This window comes from Lactuca serriola, chromosome 1 (assembly GCF_051521515.1).
Source record: "Lactuca serriola cultivar US96UC23 chromosome 1, Lser_US96UC23_V15, whole genome shotgun sequence".
Lineage (NCBI taxonomy): Eukaryota > Viridiplantae > Streptophyta > Magnoliopsida > Asterales > Asteraceae > Lactuca > Lactuca serriola.
The window spans coordinates 105,671,814-105,698,476 of NC_136408.1; the positions used below are offsets into that span (position 1 = coordinate 105,671,814).

Here is a 26,663-nt window from a genome sequence, read left to right on the forward strand (position 1 = left end):
ATGTACGTACACACCCACGCATGTGTAGCACATTATAATGTAATAAATACGTTGGTGACGACGAGGTGACATATATATATATAGTCCGCAACTTTGTTAAAAGTGACTACTGAGTGTTGTTGATTCACAGCTCCCACATCTTCAGTCTCCTCCTGCTGCTAATATGGTTGGTGGTATTATAATTCCACTGGTTATTGAAGAGTTTTTTGCAAAAATGGGGTTGTTCCCATTTTGCTTTGTAAAAATAGTGCCCTTTAGAATCCATTTGCAAATATAGGCTATGGCCAGGCAATCATAAATATTTACGTTTATCATTTCAAATATTTAGGTTTACAGCCCTTAAACTATCATAATATATTATATGCATATTTTTTTTATTTTTACAAATATTTACGTTTAAAGCCCTTAAACTATCATAATATATTATATGCATATGTTTAATTTTTAATACTTTTATTGGTATTTTTTCATCTATTAAATTTATACGTGAGACCCTTAAAGTGTATTAAATATTAATACATTATATTTATATTCTTTGTTATATTTTATTCATATTATATCTCTATTTTTCTTTAATATTTTATCTATAAATTTTTTTTTTTAAAATGTTTACTTAGTTATTTTATTATAATTTTTTCATTAGTATCTTCAATTCAATATGATACTTCATATTATTACTATATATTACTATAAGTGTATAAATTATAAACAAGTAGATGATGTTAGGGATTCCCACTTAATTAAAGCGAAAAATAAAACTATTTTGTAAGTGCTAAATAAATCATTTTTTTTGTTTACTTATGAAAGCATATAAAATCATAAATAGCTAAAGCTGTTTAAAATAGGTTATTATGATTTTATATAGTATCTAGAATTTAACCACTTTTAAATATTTTGAAAAACAATTCATTAAAAAAATTAAATATAAATTCACTACTTCAGAAATCACATTATTTAGTTTTATTTTTTAATTTTTTTAAGACTTTAATTATTTTTAAAGAAAAGTTATTTAACTCAATATTTTAGCATGTTTTTATAACTTTTTTACATTTTTATATGATTTTTTTTAAATATAAAATTCAAACTTGAAAAAACCTCACAGAAAACAATTTTGTGAAAATAAATTTCTTAAAAGATATATAAAAACAAAGTTGTAAAAATATTTAAAACAAACAACTTTATTTTATAAAACAAAAAAGGAGTTCGTAAAAAAAATAAAACACAAAGTTATGAAAAAAGAAATTAAAAAGTAAACACTAAATTCATAATAAAGATAAAGTTTGAATATAAATTTGGAAAAAAAAAATTGGTTAAAGAACGGATACTATATAATATATATCTACTTGTTTATAATTTATACTTTTATAATAATACGAAGAATCAATATTGAATTGAAGATACTAATAAAATTTTATAATAAAATAAATAATAAAGTATACATTTTAAAGAAATAAGTTTATAAATAAATTAGTAAATAATAATAAATATAAAATATAAATAAAAGATACTAACAAAGAGTATAAATCCGTTATGATAGTTTAAGGGCCTCAAATGTAAATTTTTGAAATGATAAAAGTAAATATCGGTGATTGAGTGGGGCCACGGCCCTATATTTGCAAATGGATCCTAAAAGACCCTATTTTTACAAAGCCAAACCAGTAACAATCCTATTTTTGCAAAAAAAACTCGGTTATTGAAGATCTTCCTGCTCCACCAGAGCATAACAGTGTTTCAGATGATGCGGTAGCACTTGCACCTGTTGGATACCAGGTCAGACATGCTCATAATATCTTGTTGCATATTGCAGTTTTTTTGGTATTCTTCATCTTCAAGGTTTTGTTTTATGTGGTATTCGATTTTTTTTTTAATCCCTTGCACAGGTTAATAATGAACTTCGCTTTCCTGCACTCTTTCTAATTTCTTAATCCCATTAAAGCATCCGCTGAGGAATTTTTCTCTGTGTGGAGATTACTAGTCAGACCTCCTCTGAAACTCTTTCAGACATGTTCATGACTTGTTCTCTGCTTCAAGATTTTCAACTAGTGAAAGAAGTCAAATGTGAACAGCTAATTTGTTTTATTAACAAATTTTGTAGTCACTGCACCACATTCGCTCACTTTAAATTCTTCTGTAGGACCTTCCCAGCTCATCATTACTGACCCATACACACAATGTGAACATTCCATTTTTTTTTTCTTCTTACTAGATTGTGGTAAGCAATAAAATTCAAAGTGTAATACATTTCGTTGTGGAAAAATATGACACTGACTTAACAATTAACATAAAAGACACAATACAATCCAAAGTGTAATACATTTCTTTGTGGAAAAATATGACACTGACATAACATAAAAGACACAATACAATTCAAAGTGTAATACATTTCTTTGTGGAAAAATATGACACTGACTTAACATAAAAGACACCCCTTATGAAAGTCAAATTTTCTTTGTAGAAAATAGAGAAAACAAAAAAAAAAAAAAAAAAAAAAAAAAAAAAAAAAAAAAGAAGAGTACCTCTATTATAATTACGGGCACAGATCACCATTTTTCAAGAAACAAAATGACAAAGAAAATAATGGCATCTTCAAATTTCTTACTTTTCTCTCCAACTCTAGTAATCATTACGCTCTTCCTCTTACAAAATTTTGTGTATGCTTCTTTGGAGGAAGCTCATGCTCTTCTAAAATGGAAAGCAAGCCTTCAAATCCCAAACAACTCCTCCGTGTCTTCATGGCTTCCACTCCCTATGAATCCCAGTGCTTCGGTTCCATGCACTTCTTGGGTTGGAGTGGTTTGCAATGCTGATGGGAACATTCAAAAGTTGAACCTCAGTTCATCTGGATTAAATGGTACTCTTCACCAATTTTCATTCTCTTTGCTACACAATCTTACACATTTTGATCTCAGTGTAAACAATTTTGTTGGCCCCATCCCAACTGAAATCCGAATTCTGTCCAAACTTGTCTATCTTGATTTAAAAAAGAACAAGTTTTCTGGAGTAATCCCACCTGAGATAGGAAACATGGTCTCACTTGAACTCCTAAGCCTCTCCTCAAACAATCTATCTGGCTCAATTCCTTCGTCATTGGGTAGTTTGACATCTTTGAATGTTCTTACGTTGCACCAGAATCAACTCTTTGGTTCCATTCCTATTGAACTTGGGAATTTGAAATCTCTCACTAAACTTGCAATGAGTGAAAATCAACTCAGTGGTTCTATTCCATCATCGCTAGCAAACCTAAGCAACCTACGGTTTTTATACCTCTATGACAATAAATTATCTGGTCTCATTCCTACTGAATTTGGGAATTTGAAGTCTCTCATTATTCTTTCGGCAAACACCAATTTCCTTAATGGTTCTATTCCTCCATCACTAGCAAACCTGAGCAACTTACAATATTTGTATCTCGATGAGAATAAATTATCTGGTCTCATTCCTATTGAACTTGGGAATTTGAAGTCTCTCATTGAACTTGAGGTGAGCAACAATCAACTTAGTGGTTCTATTCCTTCATCACTAGCAAACCTGAGCAACCTACAGTATATGCGCCTCTATAAGAATAAATTAAGTGGTCTCATTCCTATTGAACTTGGAAATTTGAAGTCTCTCACTATTCTTGAGTTGAGCCACAATCAACTTAGTGGTTCTATTCCTTCATCACTAGCAAACCTGAGCAACTTACAATATTTGTATCTCTATGAGAATAAATTAGCTGGGCTCATTCCTATTGAACTTGGAAATTTGAAGAACCTCATGCATCTTGTGGTTAACTACAACCAACTTAGTGGTTCTATTCCTTCATCACTAGGAAATCTAAGCAACCTACAACTTTTGTACCTCTATGAGAATAGACTATCTGGTCCTATTCCTATTGAACTTGGGAATTTGAAGTCTCTCTCTGATCTTGAGGTGAGTGAGAATCAACTTAGTGGTTTTATTCCTTCATCCTTAGGAAACCTCAGCAACCTACAGTGGTTGTACCTCAAAGATAATAATTTTTCTGGTCCTATTCCTATGGAACTTGAGAATTTGAAGTCTCTCATTGATCTTGTAGTGAGCCGCAATCAACTTAGTGGTTCTATTCCATCTTCGTTGGGTGATATGACATCGATAAATCACCTTTATTTGCAGCAAAATCAGCTCTCTGGTGCTATTCCTGTTGAACTTGTGAATTTGAAGTGTCTTATTGATCTTAAGGTGAGCCACAATCAACTTAGTGGTTCCATTCCTCAGGAGTTTGGAAATTTAACCCAACTACAAAGGCTTGATCTGTCTTCGAATCATTTGGTTGGTGAGATTCCAAAGGAGTTTGGGAAGATGAAAAGTATGTTGTATTTATACTTGTCTGATAACCAACTTTCAGGTACCATACCTCTGGAGCTTGGGTTCTATGAACTCCTTGAAGTACTCGATCTCTCAAGGAATAGATTGAATGGGTCCATACCAAAAAGTATTGGTCAATGGGCTCAAATCCACTACTTGAATCTTAGTAATAACAAGCTCAGTGAGAAAATTCCATCTGAGATAGGTAAATTAAAGCAACTTACAGAACTTGATTTATCTCACAATTTGCTCATGGAACAGATACCATCTGAAGTTCAAAGTCTACAAAATTTGGAGAAACTAGATCTTTCTCACAATAGACTATCTGGTTCAATTCCTAATGCATTCGCAAATTTGCCACGTGGGATTGATATCAACCTGGCGTATAATGAGCTGTCAGGTCTAGTTCCCCGCTATGCTGTCTTTGTAAATGCGTCCATACAACTATTACAAGGCAATCCAGGTTTGTGTGGAAATGTTACAAGGCTGAAACTTTGTGCAAGTCAAATTATAATGAAGAAAAATCATCCATTTCATCATAGGGTCATTCTTGTAGTTATGCTCCCTCTTCTTGGAGCAGCTTTACTTGGTTTCTTCATGTGTCGCCTCATTGCTTATCAACAACAAAAGAAAAAAGTTCCACAGAAAGGATTGGATGAAGAAAGTGGTGATTACTTCTTCATAAAAAGTTTGGGTGGAAGAGTAGTGTATGATGATATCTTGATGGGAACAAATAATTTTAATGAAGCATATTGTATTGGGACCGGAGGATACGGTATTGTGTACAAAGTCGAGCTAAAACCTAACAATGTGGTAGCTGTCAAGAAACTTCACTCCTCACCTGAGAATGTTGATCGCAATGGTTTCCTTAATGAGGTACGAGCATTGACGAACATAAGGCATCGAAACATCGTGAAACTCTATGGATATTGCTTCCATGCCCACCACTCATTTTTGATTTATGAATACCTTGAAAAGGGGAGCCTTGGATCAATCTTAAGAAGCGATGTTTTAGTAAAAGAATTGGATTGGTCGAAAAGGGTCAATATTGTAAAGGCTGTAGCTAATGGTTTGGCTTATATGCATCATAATTGCTCACCTCCTATAATTCATAGAGACATTTCCATAGCCAACATCCTTCTTGATTCTGATTATGAGGCACATATTTCTGATTTTGGCACGTCCAAGCTTTTAAAGCTAGACTCATCAAATTGGACCGCAATTGCAGGCACCTATGGTTATATTGCGCCAGGTAACTTAACTTTGTGATTTTTTTTACATCTTATAAATTATATACAGAAATATGTATGTGTGTAATCTTGTGTGCGTGTTATCTTGTGGGGTTAATACATTTTTTTAATCTTATGTTGCTTTTGATGTAGAGCTTGCTTATACGATGATCGCAACTGAGAAATGTGATGTGTATAGCTTTGGAGTTGTTGCACTAGAAGTGATCATGGGAAAGCATCCAGGAGAACTCATAACATCTTTACCAACATTGTCTGCTGATTATCTAGTGCCAGAAATTATGGGAGATAGTCGGATACCACCTCCCTCATCACAAGTTAAGAAACAACTTAAGTCGGTACTAAGTCTCTCAAGAGTATGTTTGAAATCCAATCCACATGAAAGACCAACAATGCATAGAGTTTCAAATATGTTAATGAAGGATCAACTTTGAATTTATATCTCTTGTTTGAAATATATATATATATATATATATATATATATATATATATATATATATATATATATATATATATATATATATATATAACCAGAAAAAAATACATAGTTTTAACAAAATACAATCAAATCTTTCTACTATCTTTCTTACATCCTTTATTAGAGCTTATCCTATGCTTTGTATATATTTTTATAGAGTTTTCTAAGTTTAATTTTGCACCAAAAACTGTGCAAAAGAATATTTTTACCAACTACCCGAAGGTTTCCATATTGAATCTTATTATAGAAAACTATAGTGAAAAATTGAAAGTGTTCCTTTAAAAACAAAATAAACCTCTTCCATAACCCATAAAAACCATGTAATTATATATAAGGAAGGTGTCCAAGGAAGATATGAAGCTTACTAATGGTCTAATAAAAAAAACACATTCAAATTCATAAATGTTAGAGATGAATCAGGAAATCAAAAATAATATGAGTTCAAAAGTAGTAGGACAGAGCTAACAATGAAAGATATTTGTGTTTTTTTAATCAAAATGAAATCAGTTTTTATGGTTTTATACCTAATATTACATATGACAACCATATATTCAATTTTCCTATATATATATATATATATATATATATATATATATATATATATATATATATATATATATATATATATATAGAGAGAGAGAGAGAGAGAGAGAGTTAGATTCAAATGTGGATTAACATCTGTTGTGCGGACGTGTGGACAATGATATTCTGTGAGAATGATAAAGAAAATATGTTGTTTGATTATTTGAATACGTTCAATCTTACATAACTATTGTCATTATCACTCATTCTCCCTAATTAAATCGTCTATAAGGTTATTATATATTTTTCTTTTACTATTGTCATTCTCTCATAATGTTTTTTGAGTCGTATTCTGTAACAATAAAAATAAGTGAAAAACGACGTGTGAGAACAAAAATGAATAAGAATTAGTGAGAATCCATGAAAATGACAATAGTTATGTAAGGTTAAACGTTTTCACATTACTAAATAACCTATTCTCTTAATAGTTCTTATAGAATAGCACTGTGCACACGTTCGCATACTAATTGTTCATCCACATTATAACCTAGCCATATATATATATATATATATATATATATATATATATATATATAATCAATATTTTTTACTTTTCTAAGGTTCCTATATGCATTATCTCGATATGCATTCATTAAATGCCTTCTTGTTAAGAAACTTTATGTATGTTTGTAGTAGATAAACAATTAAGTCAATGAAGATTGTTATACTTGTAAAAACTAACTAATAGGAACCAGACAATGCCATACACACATCTCCCAAACAAGAATTTTGCCTATAGACATATAACCTATGAGGCAGTTTTCAAACTATTTTTGGGAGTTTGATTTTGGAATTGGATGACTTCAACCACCTCTATCCTTTAAAAGTTCACCCGAGTAGTGTTGAACAAAAACCAAACCGGTTAAAAATGGCAAAAAAACCACAATAAGCTAAAACTGAGACAAAAGTTGACGGTCCAGTTTTTGATTTTGCAAAAAACAAAAATTCGACAGTTCTATGTGGTTTTCAACAACAAACAAAGCCAAAAAAAACCCAAACTGGATCAAGTGTTAATAAAATAAATATTATTAAAATACTAATAATATATATTATATTTTGTCTTTGACCTATGCTTCAACCCAATCTATATTCAAAAAATTTCAAACACTATGTTTGTCCCTTAGTCGAAGACTCAAAGGGCTCAAAACTTCGACCCTTGCACTCGAAGGACTCTACGATGATGCTACCCTTTCCACTCTTTTGGTATGTTTATGTTGATTGTTTTCAAACATGTTTCTATTTGCAGACAAAATCAATGATATACATGTTTGTGATTTTAGAATTTCATGATCTATCTGATTTAGTGATATATGGATGGAATCATAAGAATGTTTGATAGACATATTTGTGTTCTCAAAATTTTATTAGCTCTATTTGTTAGGAATTAACGAGAAAATCAGACAAACAAAGACATAATATTTAATATGGTTCGGTTGACCTATGTCCACAAGACAAGAGAGAGTATTCTTACTCACAAAATTGAAAACAATAGAATAGTACAATTGAAACCTTGACTCTCCGTCGTTATATATATGCAAAAGTATAAACATAAACCATAACTAGAATCGGGTTTCTTTACGTAAATCCAAACTATTCCAAACACTTATATCTTTGATATTCAATGTCGAGTTTCTTTACTTTGCTCGAATTGATTGATATCCATTCTTGTCATTAATTCTCAAATCAAATTTAACATAATCCACCTTGAGTTGAGTATGCTCCAAACTCTAGAAACGAAGAACTTCTCGCTCCCTCTTACCATTTTGCCTAATACATACTTAACTCCTATGAACATATACTAAGTCCAAGAAAATCTTGAATTTTTTCATGGGCAATCACTTTGGTTTTGCTAACATATCAGGTTCTCCTTGGTATCTATATCTTGGATAGAAAACCTTTCTTTTTCAAATCCATGTTGAAATTTAGCTTTACATCAATAAGTTTTCTTCTCATGATAGACCATATTCTTTGCAAGACACAAAGCACTCCGACTATCACAAAATAAGACATGCTTCTCCACCTTCAACCAAATACTTTGAATTAGACCATGTAACCATATGTATTAATGTATGCCTTTGGTAATTGACATGTACTCTGCTTCAGTTGTAAACAATGAAAGAATTGTAACCTTGACTGCCAACTTATAACATATCTAAAAAAGGGTAAAAATATAACATCTAAGTGGTCTTCTTTCAAATGATCACCACCATATCATAGTTTAAATCCTCACTAGTACTCTATTTATTCTAATTACACGAAATGGCAGGTGACACTAAAATCACAAAAAATATTCCAAAATGTTCACTCTTTTAGAGATCCACTTGATTTCGTTCCTACTAACTCCCTCAATGTTAATGTTAAAAAAAAAAAAAAAAAAAAAAAAAAAAAAAAAAAAAAAAAAACTCACTCATTTTTGTTTATGTAATAACAACAAAAATGTTTCATTCTTCATCAATGTTTATGTATTTGAATGACAAAGTTATTAATCTCTACCCAATAGTACAATTGTATAAAGCACAATGTCAATTTTATTTTACGAAATGTACTTCCTGAAATTTTCAATTTTCATGGACTTGTGCTAGAGCATTTCTAGCATTCATTTCTATTAAGATCAAACTTATAAAAAATAATAATAATCACAATTTTTTCTCATTGACATTCAATCTATATCTAATGCATGCTAAACATGATGTTATACGTATGTCTATTGCAATATATTGCATGATATAAATTCAATTTCAAAACTACTATTCATAAAAAAAGTGCAACAAAAGTCTTCTTATTTTCTCATGAACTAGAAAGCACAAATGAAACAGACGTATAACATAACTTAATGGATGTATAAAATAAGTTTATATAAATATATTTACAGAAAATATCAAGAGTTTTAAGAACCCGAAAGGACTTTGGTGATATTACTTTGCACAGTTGCAATGGAGTCAACAGCAGATTTTGCCAACCAACTGATTCCAACTTTAACGCGATGTTCATCAGTAGGTAACCTGATCAAGTAGGCTAGTTTCCTAGCTGCAAATTTTATCATGAATCAACATGTGAGGTTCAAGGGCAAAACGGTAATATCACAAAAAGTGAAGACTGATTAATTAATTAATTAATTACCAGTATGACCAATAGGACCCTCCAATGTTATACCCTCGATGAAACTCGGTGTAATTGCTGCATCGTTTCTCCCTAAGACCATCATCTCACCCAAATTCTGAAATCTGTATACAATACAAGTGTAAGAGTAAGTTATTTTAACTTTATATTTTAGATATTTCATAAATAATATAAAACTTTTTTTTATTTTTTTCAAATTATGATAAATTGGGAAAAGGAAGTAGTATTTAAATTTTGGTATTGAACCTAAATGGCAAAAGAGGACGGTTGTTGATAGCAGCCCAAATGTTCCAACCAGCAAAATCAGCCTGCTGAAATGCAACCTGAAAACAAATTACATGGCGTATTAAATAATCAGTAAAACAACATATGTCGTAGTTTTTTAAGGCTATTTTTTTATGATGAGACGAAGAGGGCATTCATGTCTTTTCACATACTCAGTCACCTTTTTTGATGGGACAAAAAATTACAAGTTTTATCCTGTTGACATCTGTCCATGTCCCACCTTTTGGGAAGAGAGAGAAAATGCAGTTTTTATCTCGTCCCACGAGACAAAAATTTGCAATTTTTATGGACAGGTGTCAACATGATAAAAAATGTAGTTTTTATCATGTTGACACCTGTCCATATCACACCTTTTTAGATGGGACAAAAAATGCAGACTGTCTCTGTCCCTGTCCCACCTTCTTGGATGGGACAAAAAATGCAGTTTTTATCATGTTGACACCTGTCTCTGTCCCCGTCCCACCTTCTTGGATGGGACAAAAAAAAGTACTTTTTATCATGTTGACACCTGTCCCTGTCCCTGTCCCACCTTTTTAGATGGGACAAAAAATGCAGACTGTCCCTGTTCCACCTTTTTAGATGGGACAAAAAATGCAGACTGTCCCTGTCCCTGTCCCACCTTTTTGGATAGGACAAAAAAAATGCAATTTTTGTCTTATTGACATTATTCCGACAACCCCACCTTTCTAGATTAGAAAAAATATTGCAATTTTTTTGTGCCATTGGCATGAGTGATCAGTCTCAGTCCCAGTCCAAATGCAGTACAATCTTTTCTGTCATATCTACTCTTACGCAACAATTACAAGCAGGACTTTATAACTATGCAAAACTCCAACACAAATACCAATTTGTTATCTATAAGTACCTGTGCAGTAGCTGGAAGCACTTTTCCCTTTGAGTCTCTCAAAGCAGAAGAATCACCAACAGCAAAAATACGCGGATGCCCTTTCACTTGAAGGGTTTCGTCTGTTTCTGCTTGTCCTCTACCAGTAACAGGAAGCTCAAAAGGCCATCCATTTGGTTCCAATTCAGGAAGTAAAGGTTTATTCCCAACAGTCCATAGAACCAAATCAGCTTCTAAAAGTTGACTTTTTGCACCCTTTTCATTAGCCTGCACCTCAACGATTAATTTTTCAGAATCATTGACTTTTTCTTCGACTTCTGACTTTTCAATAGAGCTTCCGAAATCACCGGATTTTCCTATACGCCGGACAAAATAACCAAGTAGAAGTTCTACTTTCCTCGTGTTGAGAACCTGTGAAGGGTAAAATGGTCATTTAATCTCTCGTTTAATGTTCATACAGAAATTACTCAAGATAGACATAACTTTTTGTTTTTGTTTTTCCTCATTAAGTGATAAATGATGTTTAAAAGATATTTGAAAAATAAAGGCACAAATGTGAAAATAGAAGGTAAAACAAATAAACTAGAGTAAATTTGTAAAAGGACTTAATAGGGAAAATCTCATTGCCCTAACAAATAGGAATAAAAGAAAGCAGGATATCATAATAAACAAATCAATGAACGTATATTGCTATTTCTTGCATTAAACCGTATAACTTTACCAACTTGATCAAAAAATTTAGCTCTATACTCCAATTGATAAGCATTTGGAATAACAAATAGGCAAAGTTTGTAGTCAATTTCAAAATTTCCACATAGTTTTTTGTCAAACTGTCGAATTTCTTATAGAACATTTGTCTATTAGTGCTTAAAGTTCATGAAAAAAGTCACAAGGGTAATGTATTTAGTAGCCAATTTGAGTTGATTATGAAGATAGAGTCTCTTACTTTCAAAGCAGCTTCCTTATTTCCAGAAGGAGCATTTGGTAAAATTGATGAGTCAACACCGATTGCTTGCACAACTCCTTTACCCTCTAGTCTTTCTGATATTGTTGCCGCCAGTTCAACACCAGAGTAACCAAGTCCAACCACCACCACACGTATCGGATTTTTCTTACCAAAATTCTCACGCTCTAGTTTTGTTAATTTCTCATTTACTTTCTGCATCAAGATATGAAAGTAGGATATTATAAATATAATAGACATATCAATGAAAGTACATTGCTATTTCTTCCATTTAACTCATTTGTTAGAAGTTACGACTTAGGCTATGTTTGGCCTACCAGCTAAAAAGCTAGATGTTATATAAAAAGTTAGCTGAGAGATGAAAACTGAAAAGCTACCTCTTATATAAAAAGTAGCTGATAGCTAAAAAGCTAGTTGTAATATGAAAAGCTAGCTGCTATATAAAAACCTAGCTGAGAGATGAAAAGTTAGTTGTTATATAAAAAGTAGTCGATAGCTGAAAAGCTAGCTGTTATATGAAAAACTAGCTGATAGCTGAAAAGCTAGCTATTATATAAAAAGCAAGTTGAGAGCTGAAAAGCTAGTTGTTATATGAAAAGCTAGTTGATAGCTGAAAAGCTAGCTGATATATAAAAAGCTAGCTGTGATAAAAAAGATAGTTGAGAGATGAAAAACTAGTTGTTATATAAAAAGTAGTTGATATATAAAAAGCTAGATGTTATATAAAAAGCTAGCTGCTATATAAAAACCTAGCTGAGAGATTAAAAGTTAGTTGTTATATAAAAAGTAGTTGATAGCTGAAAAGCTAGATGTTATATGAAAAACTAGCTGATAGCTGAAAAGCTAGCTAAGAGCTGAAAAGCTAGCTAAGAGCTGAAAAGCTAGCTAAGAGCTGAAAAGCTAGTTATTATATGAAAAGCCAGCCGAGAGCTGAAAAGCTAGCTGATAGTTGAAAAGCTAAGTGATAAAAAAATAACGTTTGGTAAAACTAGTTGATAAGGTAGCTGGGAAGATATAAAATGTCATAAAAGGGCATTTAAAAGAATATGTTTTCTATGATTAACTAAGGGGTATATTTGGAAATTTTTAAAAAAAGCTAATGAAAAGCTAGTCTACGTAGCTTTTTAAAAAGCTAGCTTATAAGCTACTTTTTGGCTTGCAAAACACAACCTTAATGGGGAAAGCCTCGTTTCCCTTACTTTATCCACTAAGTTGTTTGATCTATATTAAGTCAAAAAAAAAACACTCATATCATATATAGCTTATACAACTGATATGTTGAGTCCATTAAGTAAAAAAGAAACAGAATCTAATGTGATAAGTTGAGAAACTTACACAAGCATCATTCAGGGTCGAAAATGGAAATGCAAACTCAACAGCACCTGGTATGACATCAAATTTAGGTTCAGCTCCTAAAGAAAGTACCAACCTGGCTGCCCAAATACAAAATCATAGAGTTAGAATGAGAGAATGAGGAGGGTATTTTCGTAATTTACATAAACAATAGATCGAGAGCTAATCAATGTCCCATTGACATCAGTTTCAGTCTCAATATGAGTCCGAGTCTAATGCAGATCAAACACAGTACAACCTGTTCTTTCATACTCACACTTTAATTACTGAATGTGGGTCCCAAAATTAACTTATTAGGAACTAAAGTAAATATCTCAATTAAAAAAATACAAAATTCATACCAATCATATTCAATAACAAGACCACTTTCAAGTTGAACACTTCCTCCACTACCAGATACAGTAGTAGGCCCATTCATTCCCAAATGATCACATGGACTCAGTATTTTCACCCTATCTTTTAAAAATTGAACAGCAGTATTCACAAGCAAATCTGAAAACCTTGGAGCAATTTCCCATGCATCTACTTCTACACTTCAAAAAAATTTATAAACCAATTAGTATACAATAATCAAGGACAAGAATTAAAATTTAAAACCATAAAAATGAAGTGTGTAGTTGTGTAATATGTACCTCCTGTTAGAAGCTCATATAACATGGGCTTAAAGACAAAACGCTCAGATTGATCAACAAGTATCACCTGTTTGCATTTTCATGAAGGGTAAAGGTGTCATTACATTGATTCATAAAACCATTCCCATGATAATATAAGAGATTAAAACTTTTTTAAGCTCCTTATGAGTAGCAATTATTTAATTTATATATGATGTGATTCATTATGATTACCTGAGGTTTCTTGTCATCTGGCCATGTTAGTGAATCCAATCTTAAAGCAGTATATAGACCTCCAAATCCTCCACCTAGTATGCACACCCTTGGCCTCTGTAACAAAAAAGAATCAAATGTCAGTTTTGGTAATGATAATAAGCCCTATTTCCTTGACTTTAGTCAAAATGATTAATTGATGTATGGATAATGATGCATCTAAGATATAAGAAGAAGAAGAAAGACAATTAGATAAACCTTTTTATCAGGCCATGAATAAGGCGTCATAGCTTCCTCTTGAGAAACTTCATTGCTCCCTAAATTTCTCCCCTCAATTGCAGAGCTAACAAGGCGTAATTGTCTACTCCTTGGTGTACTCGAGAAAAATAACGAATTAGAATGGAATTTAAGCAAAGATGAACCATGGAACAGTTTCCCCAATTGAACAATTGTACCTGAAATACACGTAATACAGAATTTGTCAGTTTCAGTAAAAGAATTTATCTTTTGGTGATTCGCATTTCAATTTGTAAGTTGCTCTTGACGATTACGTATTTGATTTATGTTAAACCTAATTTGAATTTTCAAAATTGATGGTGAATTCCGTAAGAACTCGTTAACTACAAGTGAAATCTGGAACATACTTCGAAAATCGGAGATTCGTAAAGAAGTTTATAGGATTTTTGTAAAGTGCAAGATGGAAAACTTACGGTTAAAAGGAGGGATGGCTGCTGAAGCAGATAGGGAGGCGGCAGCCGCACTAAGATGTGCCATTAACGTTGGAGAGATGAGACCGAGAAGAAGAAGAAGAAGAAGAAGAAGAAGGTGGATTTGGGCGTAGATGTGGTGGTTTCACTTCCACGTTGAGTTCTGGTGCTTGTTACGCTCACAATTGGAAGTTAGAAACTTGAAAGCCACAACACGAATGGTATATGGTACGTGGTTAAATAACTTTAAAAAAAAAAAATTAATATATAACTTTTCATGTGACAAACTCACTTATTGATATTCCAAGGGTAGTTATGTGATCTTTGAAGCTTTCCAATCCCTAAAAAGATCAAAATTTTCTAGAAATAAAATCAAAATAAATCTAAGGACATGATTGGAGTGGAAATTTAAAAAATTCTTCTCAAAAGTTCACAATTTACACCTAAAAGAAATATAGGGGTGCCAAAGATCACTATTCTTTATTTCATTGTGTGAAGTACAAGATGTTAAACATCCTCCCACAACATGTTTCTTGATTTTCATCTCCGGGCAAAAATATTGGGCAAAAATATTTAACCTGAAATATTCAATGTTGAAGATTCTTTATAAAATGGCAAAGCAACGATGTTGTACCGATTATGTAAGGCCTTCCCATGTAGTGGTAGAGAAGGATAATGATAAACTCCCTAAGGGAGGTTATGAGTTCAAAATCTCGACAAGTGTTAACTTAGATGTGGCTTGAGACTGACTATGCATTATGCATATTAACAACTTCACAGCTTATCCCCGAGAACCTCAAAATTAAGGGACATTGCAGTGAGTGATATGAGTAGGGGCACATATAAGAGTTGTTTGATAGTTGTTTGTTGAGTCTTATTAAGGTTGTTTGATAATTGTTAATCTAATCTGATCGAATCAAGACCTAATTTAATTGTCCATATCATATAGACTATATTATATGACTGAATCATAGATTACTAAGTGTGGCGACAAACTGTTTGTATCCGAATTGGTCAGACACAACCTCTTAGTGTATCATAAGTAGGGTGTATGGACCCACTTAAATTAACTCGCATCTAACATTTTAGTAAAAACTATAATTTTTTATTAAATTATATAATTGGCCCCCATTTACGCTTTTTTGGCACCCATTCTCGTTGAAGTCCACCAACAAGAACCTACAAATTCATATCCTTTTTATTAATTTCATTATATTTATCTTTTATATATGTTGGCCCTAGATTAAGTTTTAGTTATAAATGTCCCACTAGATACTAGCAACCCAATTTTATATTCCTATCTAAGGCTTTCTATTTTCCTTTAAATTATTGTTTCATGTATAAAAATCTTTAACATTTCATTAATATAAAAAAAAACTAATTGTTTCATAAATTAAGTTAGTTGTGAAACATAAATACATCATTGAAACGACATATCCAGAAGAGAAATTCCATTAACTGTAATTGTCATCGTTATATACCTATTATTGGTTGGGGTGGCATTGAAAATTACTTTATCTCGAGAGTCAGCAATGAAGTCTTTACTATTACTGGTTTGTTTAACGGTGCATGGTGTCGAAACTTACATATAATAAAACAACAAAAAAATTATTTTGAGAAATGAAATATTGGACTTCAAATTGATCATATAATAAAAATAAATGTAACCAAACAAACTATACACAAAACAAAAAAAAATGTAAATGGTAACCTATTGCATACTTTTATGTGGCCGATCGGGTAACAAACCATGCACACATTCAATAAATCAAATATAAAACTAATATTTTGTTGATTTACGATGGAAGTTGTTGTATCTTGAATCTTGATCATCTCTAACAACATTAGCTAGGTGCTAGTATATCATAAAAAACATGTGGCTTCTTGTATTCAGCCTTACACAACGCCTAAAAACAAACCATGTCAAGTAGGAATTAGTTCAAGAAACACAACCAACCTCAAGAGTAATATAATATATAAAACTAAATTTTTTTTCCCAATTTACCTCCATAGCATAAGCAATTTGAATCAATTTAGCTTCAGACCATGGCTTCCCGATAAACTGAATCCCAATAGGCAACCCAAGTCTATCGTACCCAACCTACCAGAAACAATTAAATTGTTAACCCACTTGGCCCACTAAGGCCCAGTTTATCACTACTGGACAAAAACAAGTTGTACTGTATTTGGTAAAAATAGTTGTAGAAAGTTTGTCCCGTCCAGGGCTATCATTTTCCAAATTTTTTATATAACTTACAGGAACAGTCACAGCTGGCAATCCAAGAAAATTTCCAGCTATTGAATATCGAACGAGTGCAGCTGAGAAAAAAAAAAACAAAAAAGATAGAAATTAAAAACCAAGTGAAAAATTAAGAAAAACAAAAAACAAGCCTTAAAGGCAAAGTATCATATATCATATATATTATATATACTATTACTACCTCCATTAACATAGTCCAATTCTCCGGTGTCTCTTACATCATCCTTTATTTCATATGCAGTTACACTACCATAAACCATAAATAAAATTAGATTTTTTTTTTTTTACTTTATCCAAAAAAAAAAAAAAAGGATGCTTTACATCTTAAATATATTTTAACAAAATTTATCCAGATTTTTAAGGTACACAAGATCATACCCAACCATAGGTGAAACAATGACATCAGCCATGCTGAAAATCTTTTCATGGAACCTCATTTGACGATTTCTACAATAAACATATCCATAAAATTTTAGAAAAAAGAAAAATATAAATTTGGGAGAATTTAAGCTATTTGATACCTGATCCTTTGTGCATTCAAGTAATCCCTACTGTTAAAAGAAGCATATATAGAAAGGGCAACTCTTACATCCCATCCAGATTCTGACTTTCCCCTGATTCATTTCAAGTTAAAAATTTTAGCAATTCAGCATCATTGCAGAATGCAGACAATAGATTAATGGATAAATGGATAAAATTGTGTTTTGTGTATTATTTTTTTAATTGAATGTTGACTTTGGTGTGTATTGGAAATTTACTTACATCTTTTCTAAATGATGAGCAATAGATGCTGTACATTCTGAACCAATAGTAACATAATGTGCCAAACGCATCACTTCTATATCTGGTAAAGTCACCTCGATTGTCTGTATGAAGAAAAGTAAAAAGACATTGTGGGAGTTTTATCGTTAAATAGAAAAAAAATAGCAACATATTTTCATTAATTTGTTTATTGTAACATCTTACTTTCATTTATGTATATTACAACATTGTATTTTAGAAAAGTAAAGAAACTCTGACATTTCCTTTTTCTATTTACTTAAACAAATTAGAGTAAATTACACGAATGGTCCCTATGGTTTGGGGTAATTTACACGTTTGGTCCCTAACTTATTTTTTTAACTCGGAAGGTCCCTACAGTTTGTTTTTGTTGCATGTTTGGTCCCAATCTTATCTAAAAAGACTATTTTGCCCTTGATTTTTTTAATTTATTTAAATAAACACACCCCAACCCCAACCCCAACCTCACTTCCACCTCAACTTACCTTACCTTACCTACCCCACTTTATTTAAATAAAGTAAAAAATCAAGGGCAAAATAGTCTTTTTAGGTAAGACAGGGACCAAGCATGCAACAAAAACAAACTGTAGGGACCCTTCGAGTTAAAAAAATAAGTTAGGGACCAAACGTGCAAATTACCCCAAACCATAGGGACCATTCGTGTAATTTACTCAACAAATTAATATAGAGTAAAGAAAATAAACATTGAGTACCTCCCATCCATACAACTTATGAAGATTAGCCAACGCACGTGAACAACAAGCTCTAATATCATCCGAACAATCATTGAACCACTGATATATGAAATTAGAAAGCAGAAAGTTTATAATTATCATAAGGAAAAAAAAAAATTAAAATTAAACATAAAGGTGAAGTAAGAAGTAAGAACCTCATTAGATTTAGCCATCCTGATACTAGACATATTAGAAAGATTCAGCTTTGGTAAATTCAATCTAGGCTGTATTAAAAAAAAAAAAAAGAAAAAAAAAAGTTTATGAGTCCACTATGCCTAGAATAAATGTTCTGCTTAATGTGCTTATCGATTCTTTTTGTTGCTTAAATTCAAAGTATAGAAAAACAACTGATAAGCACATTAAGGAGACTCTGACATAATGGTGATATAGGATGAGTTAAGTACAATTGTTGGTTTGTGTGATTCAGCTGGACCACTGATGGCTGCATAACTGAAAATATATAACAAAGTGGAAAGTTGTAAAAAAAAAAAATTATAAAAGTCTAAGAGAGTGAAAAACATTTTAGAAATGAAGAACACTAACACAATAAGAGAATCTTCAACTGTTCCTGCTAATATTCCAACCATTCCAACTGTCCAATTCAAGGGTAGAACCCTGAAAAAAAAAAAAGATAGAGAAGAAAATGACTTAGTATTCTTGATGAATATCATGTATATAAGATTAAAAAAGGTTAACTGACCCTGTGTGTGGTATGCGCCCAAAAGACGGTTTTAACCCAATAACACCACAAAGAGCAGCAGGCATTCTCACAGATCCTAGACAAATAATGAAAATTAAAAACCAAATATTGGTTTGTTTTTTCTTTTTGTTTCCTATTAGGTAAAGTTGTTGAATGGGTAATGATGTATGTCTGAAAAAAGTGTTGTATACGTAAGTTATTTTCCTTTTCTAGACCGAATAAACCGTGTAAGTGACTGTTTTACCCTTACATTCGAAAAAACAAATTGCAACATATTAATCGATTTTCAATTTTAGAAGAAGAGTAGTTGGGAGGAAATAAGAAGGTTTTTTTGGATTAATTCATTAAGTCATTTTGTCTAGATTAAGTAAAAAAGAAAGGGTTATGTATAGTTGTTTGGATTAAGTGCTGAACCGATTAAGACTAGTTTGTTAGTAACTTTACCTCCCCCATCAACACCGAGGGCTACTGGGCACAACCCTGCACATACAACTGCAGCAGATCCGCTAGATGAACCACCTGAGATCCGTTTGGGATCATATGGATTTCGTGAAGTCCTACATTAAAAATTAAAAATATATGAGTCTATGAGTGTCCAAGAAGGACAAGACAAGACATGACATGACAGAACAGACTGTACTGCATTTGTTGTACATTGGACTGGACCAGGAGTGTCCAACAAGGACAAGACATGACATGACAGAACAGACTGTACTGCGTTTGGCATGCATTGGACTAGACCAGGAATGATGTCAATCAAACAAAATTTTCAATTTTTTTGTTCCACTAAAAAAGGTTGAAAAAGGTGGGACATGGACTTGCTCTCGATCTCTCATCTGTGCAAAAGACATGAATACCCTCCTCATAAAAAATAGCCCTGGCCAAGGATATAAATGGAAATGCAATTTTTTTTTGTTTACCCGTAATGAGGATTTATCCCACTGGTTCCTGCACCAAGCTCGTGCATATTTGTTTTTCCAACAAGTATGGCACCACATGCACGCAACCTCTGAACACAACAAGCATCTTCTTTACAAGGCCTTACTTTATGCAGCCACTTTGAACCTCCTACAACAAACAATTGTAAGTAATGCAACTCAAAACATAAAGAAATAAATCTACCCTTTATTAAAAGACCACTATATCCTTGATCAACTTTATATATATATATATATATATATATATATATATATATATATATATATATATATATATATATATATATATATTAACACATAAGTCTTCGTTGAACCTTTTTCAAGAGACATCCTCAACCATATAGCAACTTACATGCATTTCTTTACCGATAATAGTAAATGTAAATAATGTTATTATCACTGTATATATATATATATATATATATATATATATATATATATATATATATATATATATATTAGTATGTTGCTTTTATAGGTAAAAAGTAATGTATATTCTCCAGAATATATATATATATATATATATATATATATATATATATATATATATATATATATATATATATATATATATATATATATATATAAATATTAGCAAGAGATAAATTACCTGTAGTTGGATAAGGCATGCAATCTATTTCATCCTTGACTGCAATAGGTACTCCATCTAGAACAGAAATCGCTTCACCTACATACATAAACAGCGAATATCTAAATTCCCTGATTGAAAGTGATTTTAAGATAAGGTTAAATTACGTAATTGCCCATAGTACATACCTCTTTGATAACGTAGAGTTGATTCAGTAGCTTGCCTTAGAATATCATGAGTATCATAACTAATGAAGAATGACATATCCATTTCTGGACCAGAAGATTGCATGATTGCTGATATTAATCGCTCTGCAACCTGAAAAAAAAAAATGATGATTAATGGCATAGACTAAACAAGCTTTTCGGGGCTATTTTCAATGATGAAGATAAGAAGGGCATTCATGTCTTTTATGAAAATGAAAGATAAGAATGATGCCCTTTCCACCTAAATCCACCAATTTGGGTACAATTTTTTTTGTCCCATTGACTTTAGTCACAAATATGTTGGGTACACTTTTTGTTCTATTGACTTTAGTTACAAATATAACATGTTACACCTTTTTGGGTACAATTTTTGTCCTATTGACTTTAATCACACGAATCTGACCTTTTACATGTTTTTGAGTATAACTTTTTGTCCAATGACTTTACTCACAAATATAATATAACCTTTACTCATTTTTTGGTACAATTTGTTGTATCATGATTGACTTCACTCACAAATCTTACCTGTTATATCTTTTTGGTATAATTTTGTGTACTTTAGTCACAAATCTAACCTATAAAACCTTTTTGGATTAAAAAAAAAATTGTCTCCTTACTTTAGTAAAAAAAATGATATGTTACACCTTTTTTGGTACTTTAGGTGATTGAGAGTTGAGACTAACAAGGCCAATTTTGATATTGAAGATAAGAAAGGCATTCACGCTATATTTTTCTCCTATGATTGGGACTAAAAAGCTTTCTAGGGGTATAACTGTCTTTTTCACAAATAACAGAAGTCGCTCCTATCTTGTTCCTTATGAAAATGTTGACATACCATAAGAGGAGTTATTTGTCGTGATGTGTAAGCTCTAGAATAATCCAAAATCGTCCATCTTCGAAAACTGAAGTTTGAATCTTCAAGAATAGAAGAATCTGAAGACTGTAAACAATCAACAGCATGTTGAACTTGTTCTGATGCTGACAAACCACGATTTAGACATTCAATTTCTTCTTCTTGTTCTTCAAATTCTGAATTAAATAAATTATAAATATTGTATTATGATTTATGATATGATTCATAGCGATGTTAATTTAATGAAACTGAAACTGACCTTCATAAGGGTGCAAAGGAACGTATAGAGGTGATTCTTCCAACACCGCATATGAAACTAACTGCACGAAAAAAAAAAAAAAAAACAAGGTACTAATTTAATTTAAGAATTAAGAAATATATGGTACTTTATTTTTTTTGTTTTGTTATTATTGTAATTATTATTTTATTATCTCTTATTACATTCTAAAATGAACTGTCTTTATTAGATTTGATCATTTTTGAAGTCATTAATGTAAAACTCACCCCAGTCTTTATGACCCAATCTGAAATTTAAATTATTTGTGTTTGTATTTTGTTTTAACTTTTAACTATGAGTGATATTTTTATTTTGTTTTATAATTTTTGCAATTTAAATTGATCAACCTAAATCCAACTTTATTTAATAAGTTGTTTTGAAAAACAAAGATAAACAGGTTAATTTGCCTACCTAAGCAAAAGAGTAACTTTTAGTACATAAAGATTATTCGATTTACTTTGGATGATATTAAAGTTATGGTTGACGTACTAGCTGAAAAGCTAGTTGTTAGTTGAAAAACTAGCTGGTAAATAAAAAGCTAACTGATAACTGAAAAGCTAGCTGATAAAAAACGAAGCTTGGTAAAACTAGTTGAAAGATATAAAATGACATTTTAAATGAATGTGTTTTTATAATTAATTTGGTGGTATTTTTGAAAAATTTTAAAAAAATTCTCAAAAAGCTAGTATAAGTAGCTTTTTAAAAAAACTAGCTTATTAGTTACTTTTTGGTTTGTCAAACAATTACCTATTTTCTTATATAATATCACTTATTTACTAGCATATATTCAATGTTTAGAAAATGTTGAGTTGAACTAACTAAATTCAAAGGTCTATTAATGTCACTTATATCTTAGCAAACTTATTTTAATATGGTTTAATGACACTGTGACTCTATAACTCTGAGTATATGATATGATTGATAGTATGATAGCTGTTTATTCCACAATGTGGATGATTATTTGAAGATCCAATAATAAATAAACTGGTCCACAAAATTACCATTACTAAAGTTGGTCCCACTACTCCATACTCAATACTCCATACTCTCAAATCTCATCCCACCTAAAAGTCTTAAAGTTTCAAGGAAAAATATTCAAATTCAAAGTCTTAATTTTAACTCATTATATATATATATATATATATATATATATATATATATATATATATATATATATATATATATATATATATATATATATATATATATATATATTACATTCAATTTGAGATTGCATTTGGTGCATACGTAAAAGATCATCCAAAAATTTGAACTTGACAAACTTAAAGTTTTACCAACCAAGCGATTACGTGGTTGACTATTTTATGTATTATTATAAATTATAAATGTTTATTTTTCATGTATTATTCTAAGTGTTTCTTCGTGACATAAATTGTTGTCGACATCTAAACTTTTGAATTACAATATGTATTAATTTGATTATTTCGTTATGGTGTAAGTTGAATATTTCATACCAGTTAACATATTTTAATTTTTAGTTTAATAGAAAATTTGGATGTTTAAAAGGTATTATATACGTTTAAAGACATAAATTTTGAATATTCACTACATGAAATTGTTATATGTAAGGACTATTTCTATGCTCCTTTGAATTGCAATACTAATAAGATATCAATTCATGTCTTAAAACACATTAGTGTTTAAAAAAAAATTTAAATAGACATAGTTAAACACTACTACCTAACTTAAAGAATCACATATTTACACTGATTTGTTTTGTTTAATTATTTCCTAAGTTTAGAGGAGTGAAAAAATAGTGACGTGACATTTATGTAACTGAATGAAATGAGTTAGTTAGCCTAATTAAAAAGGTTCAATTATTAATCAAGTAAACAAATATTTAACTTTGTCAAAATAAATATAACTTTGAATTTTTGAACTTGTGAAATAAACATTAATTACCTACCTTAATTAATTACTTTTTACAATAAATTTGTAGTAAGTATTGTAAAAAAAAATTAATTTTATGAAGAAAAAATCACAAGTTAATCTTTACAAATTATGTTAATTTCTTCTTTATCAATTAAATGTACCTTCAATTATAAGAAAAAACGATATTATATGTAACATTTCAAGCATATAATTGTTTTAAGGTTAAATATAGGTCAAATTAGGTATACCTTCAAAATTTTCTAAATACTTAGAAGTTGAATTTATTCAGTATAATATATAAGAAGGTAAAATTATTAAAATTAAAACCAATTTTATATATATATATATATATATATATATATATATATATATATGTGTGTGTGTGTGTGTGTGTGTGTGTGTGTATGTCGAGTTCATATTAGACAATGAGATTTTGTAACACATGTGAACGATCTTAGATACATATTTCAGTTGTCAAAAAATTTATCATTAACCTTCGCAACTTTTTATTTCAAATAAATAAATCACCATTCTAATGCATTATTCAAATAAAATATTCTCATAATAATATAATATGCATAATATATTCTATTAGAATATTACAATGTATAAAATTCTTAAATTCTTAATAAAAAAATCTTTAATGATATTCTAATATAATATTCCGAATAATATATTTTTATGAGTAATATTTTACTAAAAATAGTCACTAGAAAGGTGTTTTTTTTTTTAAAGTTAAAAGGACACAAATAAAAACATTATTTTTTTTGACACTTAGAATGTATGCCCGGAACCATCATATGTTGTTTTACAAAAATATTTCCTGAATTTTAATTTACATATATTACTTAGTTATGTTTATTTGATTAGTCATAACAATTATTACACATCCAAATCAAGCAAAGGTGTAATGGAAGCAATTCACAACTTAACTTAAAGAAGAAAGTTGGCCTAAGCTAGTTTTCGTTGATTAATTGAGTGGGGAAATACTTCTCTTATAAAAATCCACAATGTACTTATTCCTCCACATTATTTATTCCTCTCACGTCATATAAAGAATTATATAAAAGTAAATCTAAAAATCAAAGATGATACATTTGTTTTATTTCAAAAAATAAAAAACTTTATTAAAAATAGTATTCTTTAAATTACAAACATAAATGAGTTGTCAATTTCCAATTTATAAGGCACTAGAAGTTTCAAAATTGAATACTTATTTGGTCCTACTTCTTACTCCCTTTGTCCATAAAAATCACCATACTTCAAAGTTTATTGAGATGTATATTATATACAATGTTTATCTTAAATTACTTCACATTATTGTATTATTTACACAATAAAATTAAAACTGTATATTTTTTTATAGCAAAAACGGGTTTGTATGAATTTGATTAAAAAAAAACATAATAATTAATGATTTAACTACTAAAAGGTTTAACATATATTAACAAGCAAGTGTTCATTGGAGTGTTTATGCATGTTTTGAACTCATTAAAACTTTGGAAAAAAAATAAACCTGTTGTTTGTAAAAGATATATTCATTTAAATTTGTTTAATTTATAATAAATCATTATATGAACCAAAATTTAATGCTCTTTAATGATTTTGTTAATTAAAATAATGCCAACAATATACGTTAAATCCAAATTTTCTAAATTACGAAAACTACATTAACAAAAGAACAATTACATACCTTTTGAATTCGGTTATTCTTCTTCAGAAAGTAAAGCAAAATCTTGCCGATTATCTTCATCTCCAAAAACCACACGAATACCTTCGCAAGAAATCCAGCCATTCGAGGAGCTGTTTATACATATATATACAATCATATATCTATACATTAATTCAAGCCAATTATCAAATTATGTCATACATTCATACATAATATATATATAATCACACATTTAGTCAACAATCAAATTCACACACACACACACACACACAGAAACTGTATCTACATACATAACGCAATCTTATACTGATATACACATACATCAGTTAATTAAAGCTAGTTGATGATCGCAAATTCAGTTAAAATTCATACGTAATATGTATAATTGATCATAAATTTAATCTAATGATCAAATTCACCACACACACAGAGAGAGATATAGAAACTGTGTGTATTGATGGAAATGGAGATTGGAGAAGATCGATCATGGAGAAATTAAACGAGATGAAATTGAATTGAAGGTGAATGAAGAGACCTTTGACATCAGAATGGAGGTAGAGCTGATCGCTATTAGGGCTGAGATCAACTTCGTTGATAGGTTCATAAACGACACCGTTGTCCTTCAAAATCCCCATTAATTCTCTGTGTTTTCGACTTTTCGTGAAGGAGAGTAGTCTGTGGTAGGAGAAAGAGTGAATGGAGAAGTGGGAGACTTGTTAACGTGACCCTTCAACTAACTGGCTGCTGTATTTATAGGAGCGGTGTTGGTGGTTGTGGTTGTGTGTGTGTAGAGTCCATGATATATTCTATTGTTTAGTAAATATAATAATTTTTTAACATTTAATATAAAAAATTGATGGAGACATACTAAATTTTCCTTAAAAAAAAAATTATATAAATTATGAATCACAACTACTTTTATTGGAATTTTAGATCTATTAAGAAAATAAATATATAAAATATGAAAGAGAAATTCCAAAAAGAAAAAAAATGATATCCTTATTATCTACCAATAAATTAATGATAATAAG

General features: G+C 30.5%; 3 protein-coding genes across 4 annotated transcripts; 1 reads left to right on the plus strand and 2 right to left on the minus strand.

The window, feature by feature from the left end:
• Window positions 1-1,599: 1,599 nt before the first annotated feature.
• LOC145096957 (uncharacterized) lies at window positions 1,600-6,012 on the plus strand. 2 transcript variants are annotated; one of them, XM_079034355.1, is made up of 3 exons: window positions 1,600-1,770; window positions 1,881-5,578; window positions 5,709-6,012. In XM_079034355.1, the coding sequence occupies exons 2-3, from the start codon at window positions 2,563-2,565 to the stop codon at window positions 6,005-6,007; spliced, it is 3,315 nt and encodes a 1,104-aa protein (XP_078890481.1). In that variant the 5' UTR covers window positions 1,600-1,770; window positions 1,881-2,562; the 3' UTR covers window positions 6,008-6,012. The 2 variants fall into 2 exon arrangements, with proteins under 2 accessions (XP_078890481.1, XP_078890472.1); XM_079034346.1 differs by having other exon boundaries at window positions 1,600-5,578.
• Window positions 6,013-9,355: 3,343 nt separating this feature from the next.
• Window positions 9,356-14,951, minus strand: NDC1 (NAD(P)H dehydrogenase C1). The gene is made up of 11 exons (XM_079034368.1): window positions 14,734-14,951; window positions 14,282-14,478; window positions 14,045-14,140; window positions 13,832-13,898; window positions 13,541-13,727; window positions 13,182-13,275; window positions 11,829-12,041; window positions 10,904-11,293; window positions 10,000-10,076; window positions 9,754-9,857; window positions 9,356-9,660 (listed from the first exon to the last, which is right to left on the minus strand). The coding sequence occupies exons 1-11, from the start codon at window positions 14,795-14,797 to the stop codon at window positions 9,521-9,523; spliced, it is 1,629 nt and encodes a 542-aa protein (XP_078890494.1). The 5' UTR covers window positions 14,798-14,951; the 3' UTR covers window positions 9,356-9,520.
• A 1,387-nt stretch (window positions 14,952-16,338) lies between these two features.
• Window positions 16,339-26,365, minus strand: LOC145096971 (fatty acid amide hydrolase-like). Its single transcript, XM_079034384.1, has 20 exons — window positions 26,168-26,365; window positions 25,654-25,763; window positions 22,050-22,110; window positions 21,773-21,966; window positions 20,920-21,049; window positions 20,753-20,830; window positions 20,125-20,272; window positions 19,649-19,761; window positions 19,205-19,280; window positions 19,048-19,119; window positions 18,909-18,954; window positions 18,660-18,728; window positions 18,484-18,564; window positions 17,753-17,856; window positions 17,512-17,604; window positions 17,369-17,437; window positions 17,172-17,236; window positions 16,988-17,049; window positions 16,736-16,831; window positions 16,339-16,637 (listed from the first exon to the last, which is right to left on the minus strand). Exons 1-20 carry the CDS (start codon window positions 26,265-26,267, stop codon window positions 16,575-16,577), a joined length of 1,830 nt encoding a protein of 609 aa, XP_078890510.1. The 5' UTR covers window positions 26,268-26,365; the 3' UTR covers window positions 16,339-16,574.
• Window positions 26,366-26,663: the final 298 nt, after the last annotated feature.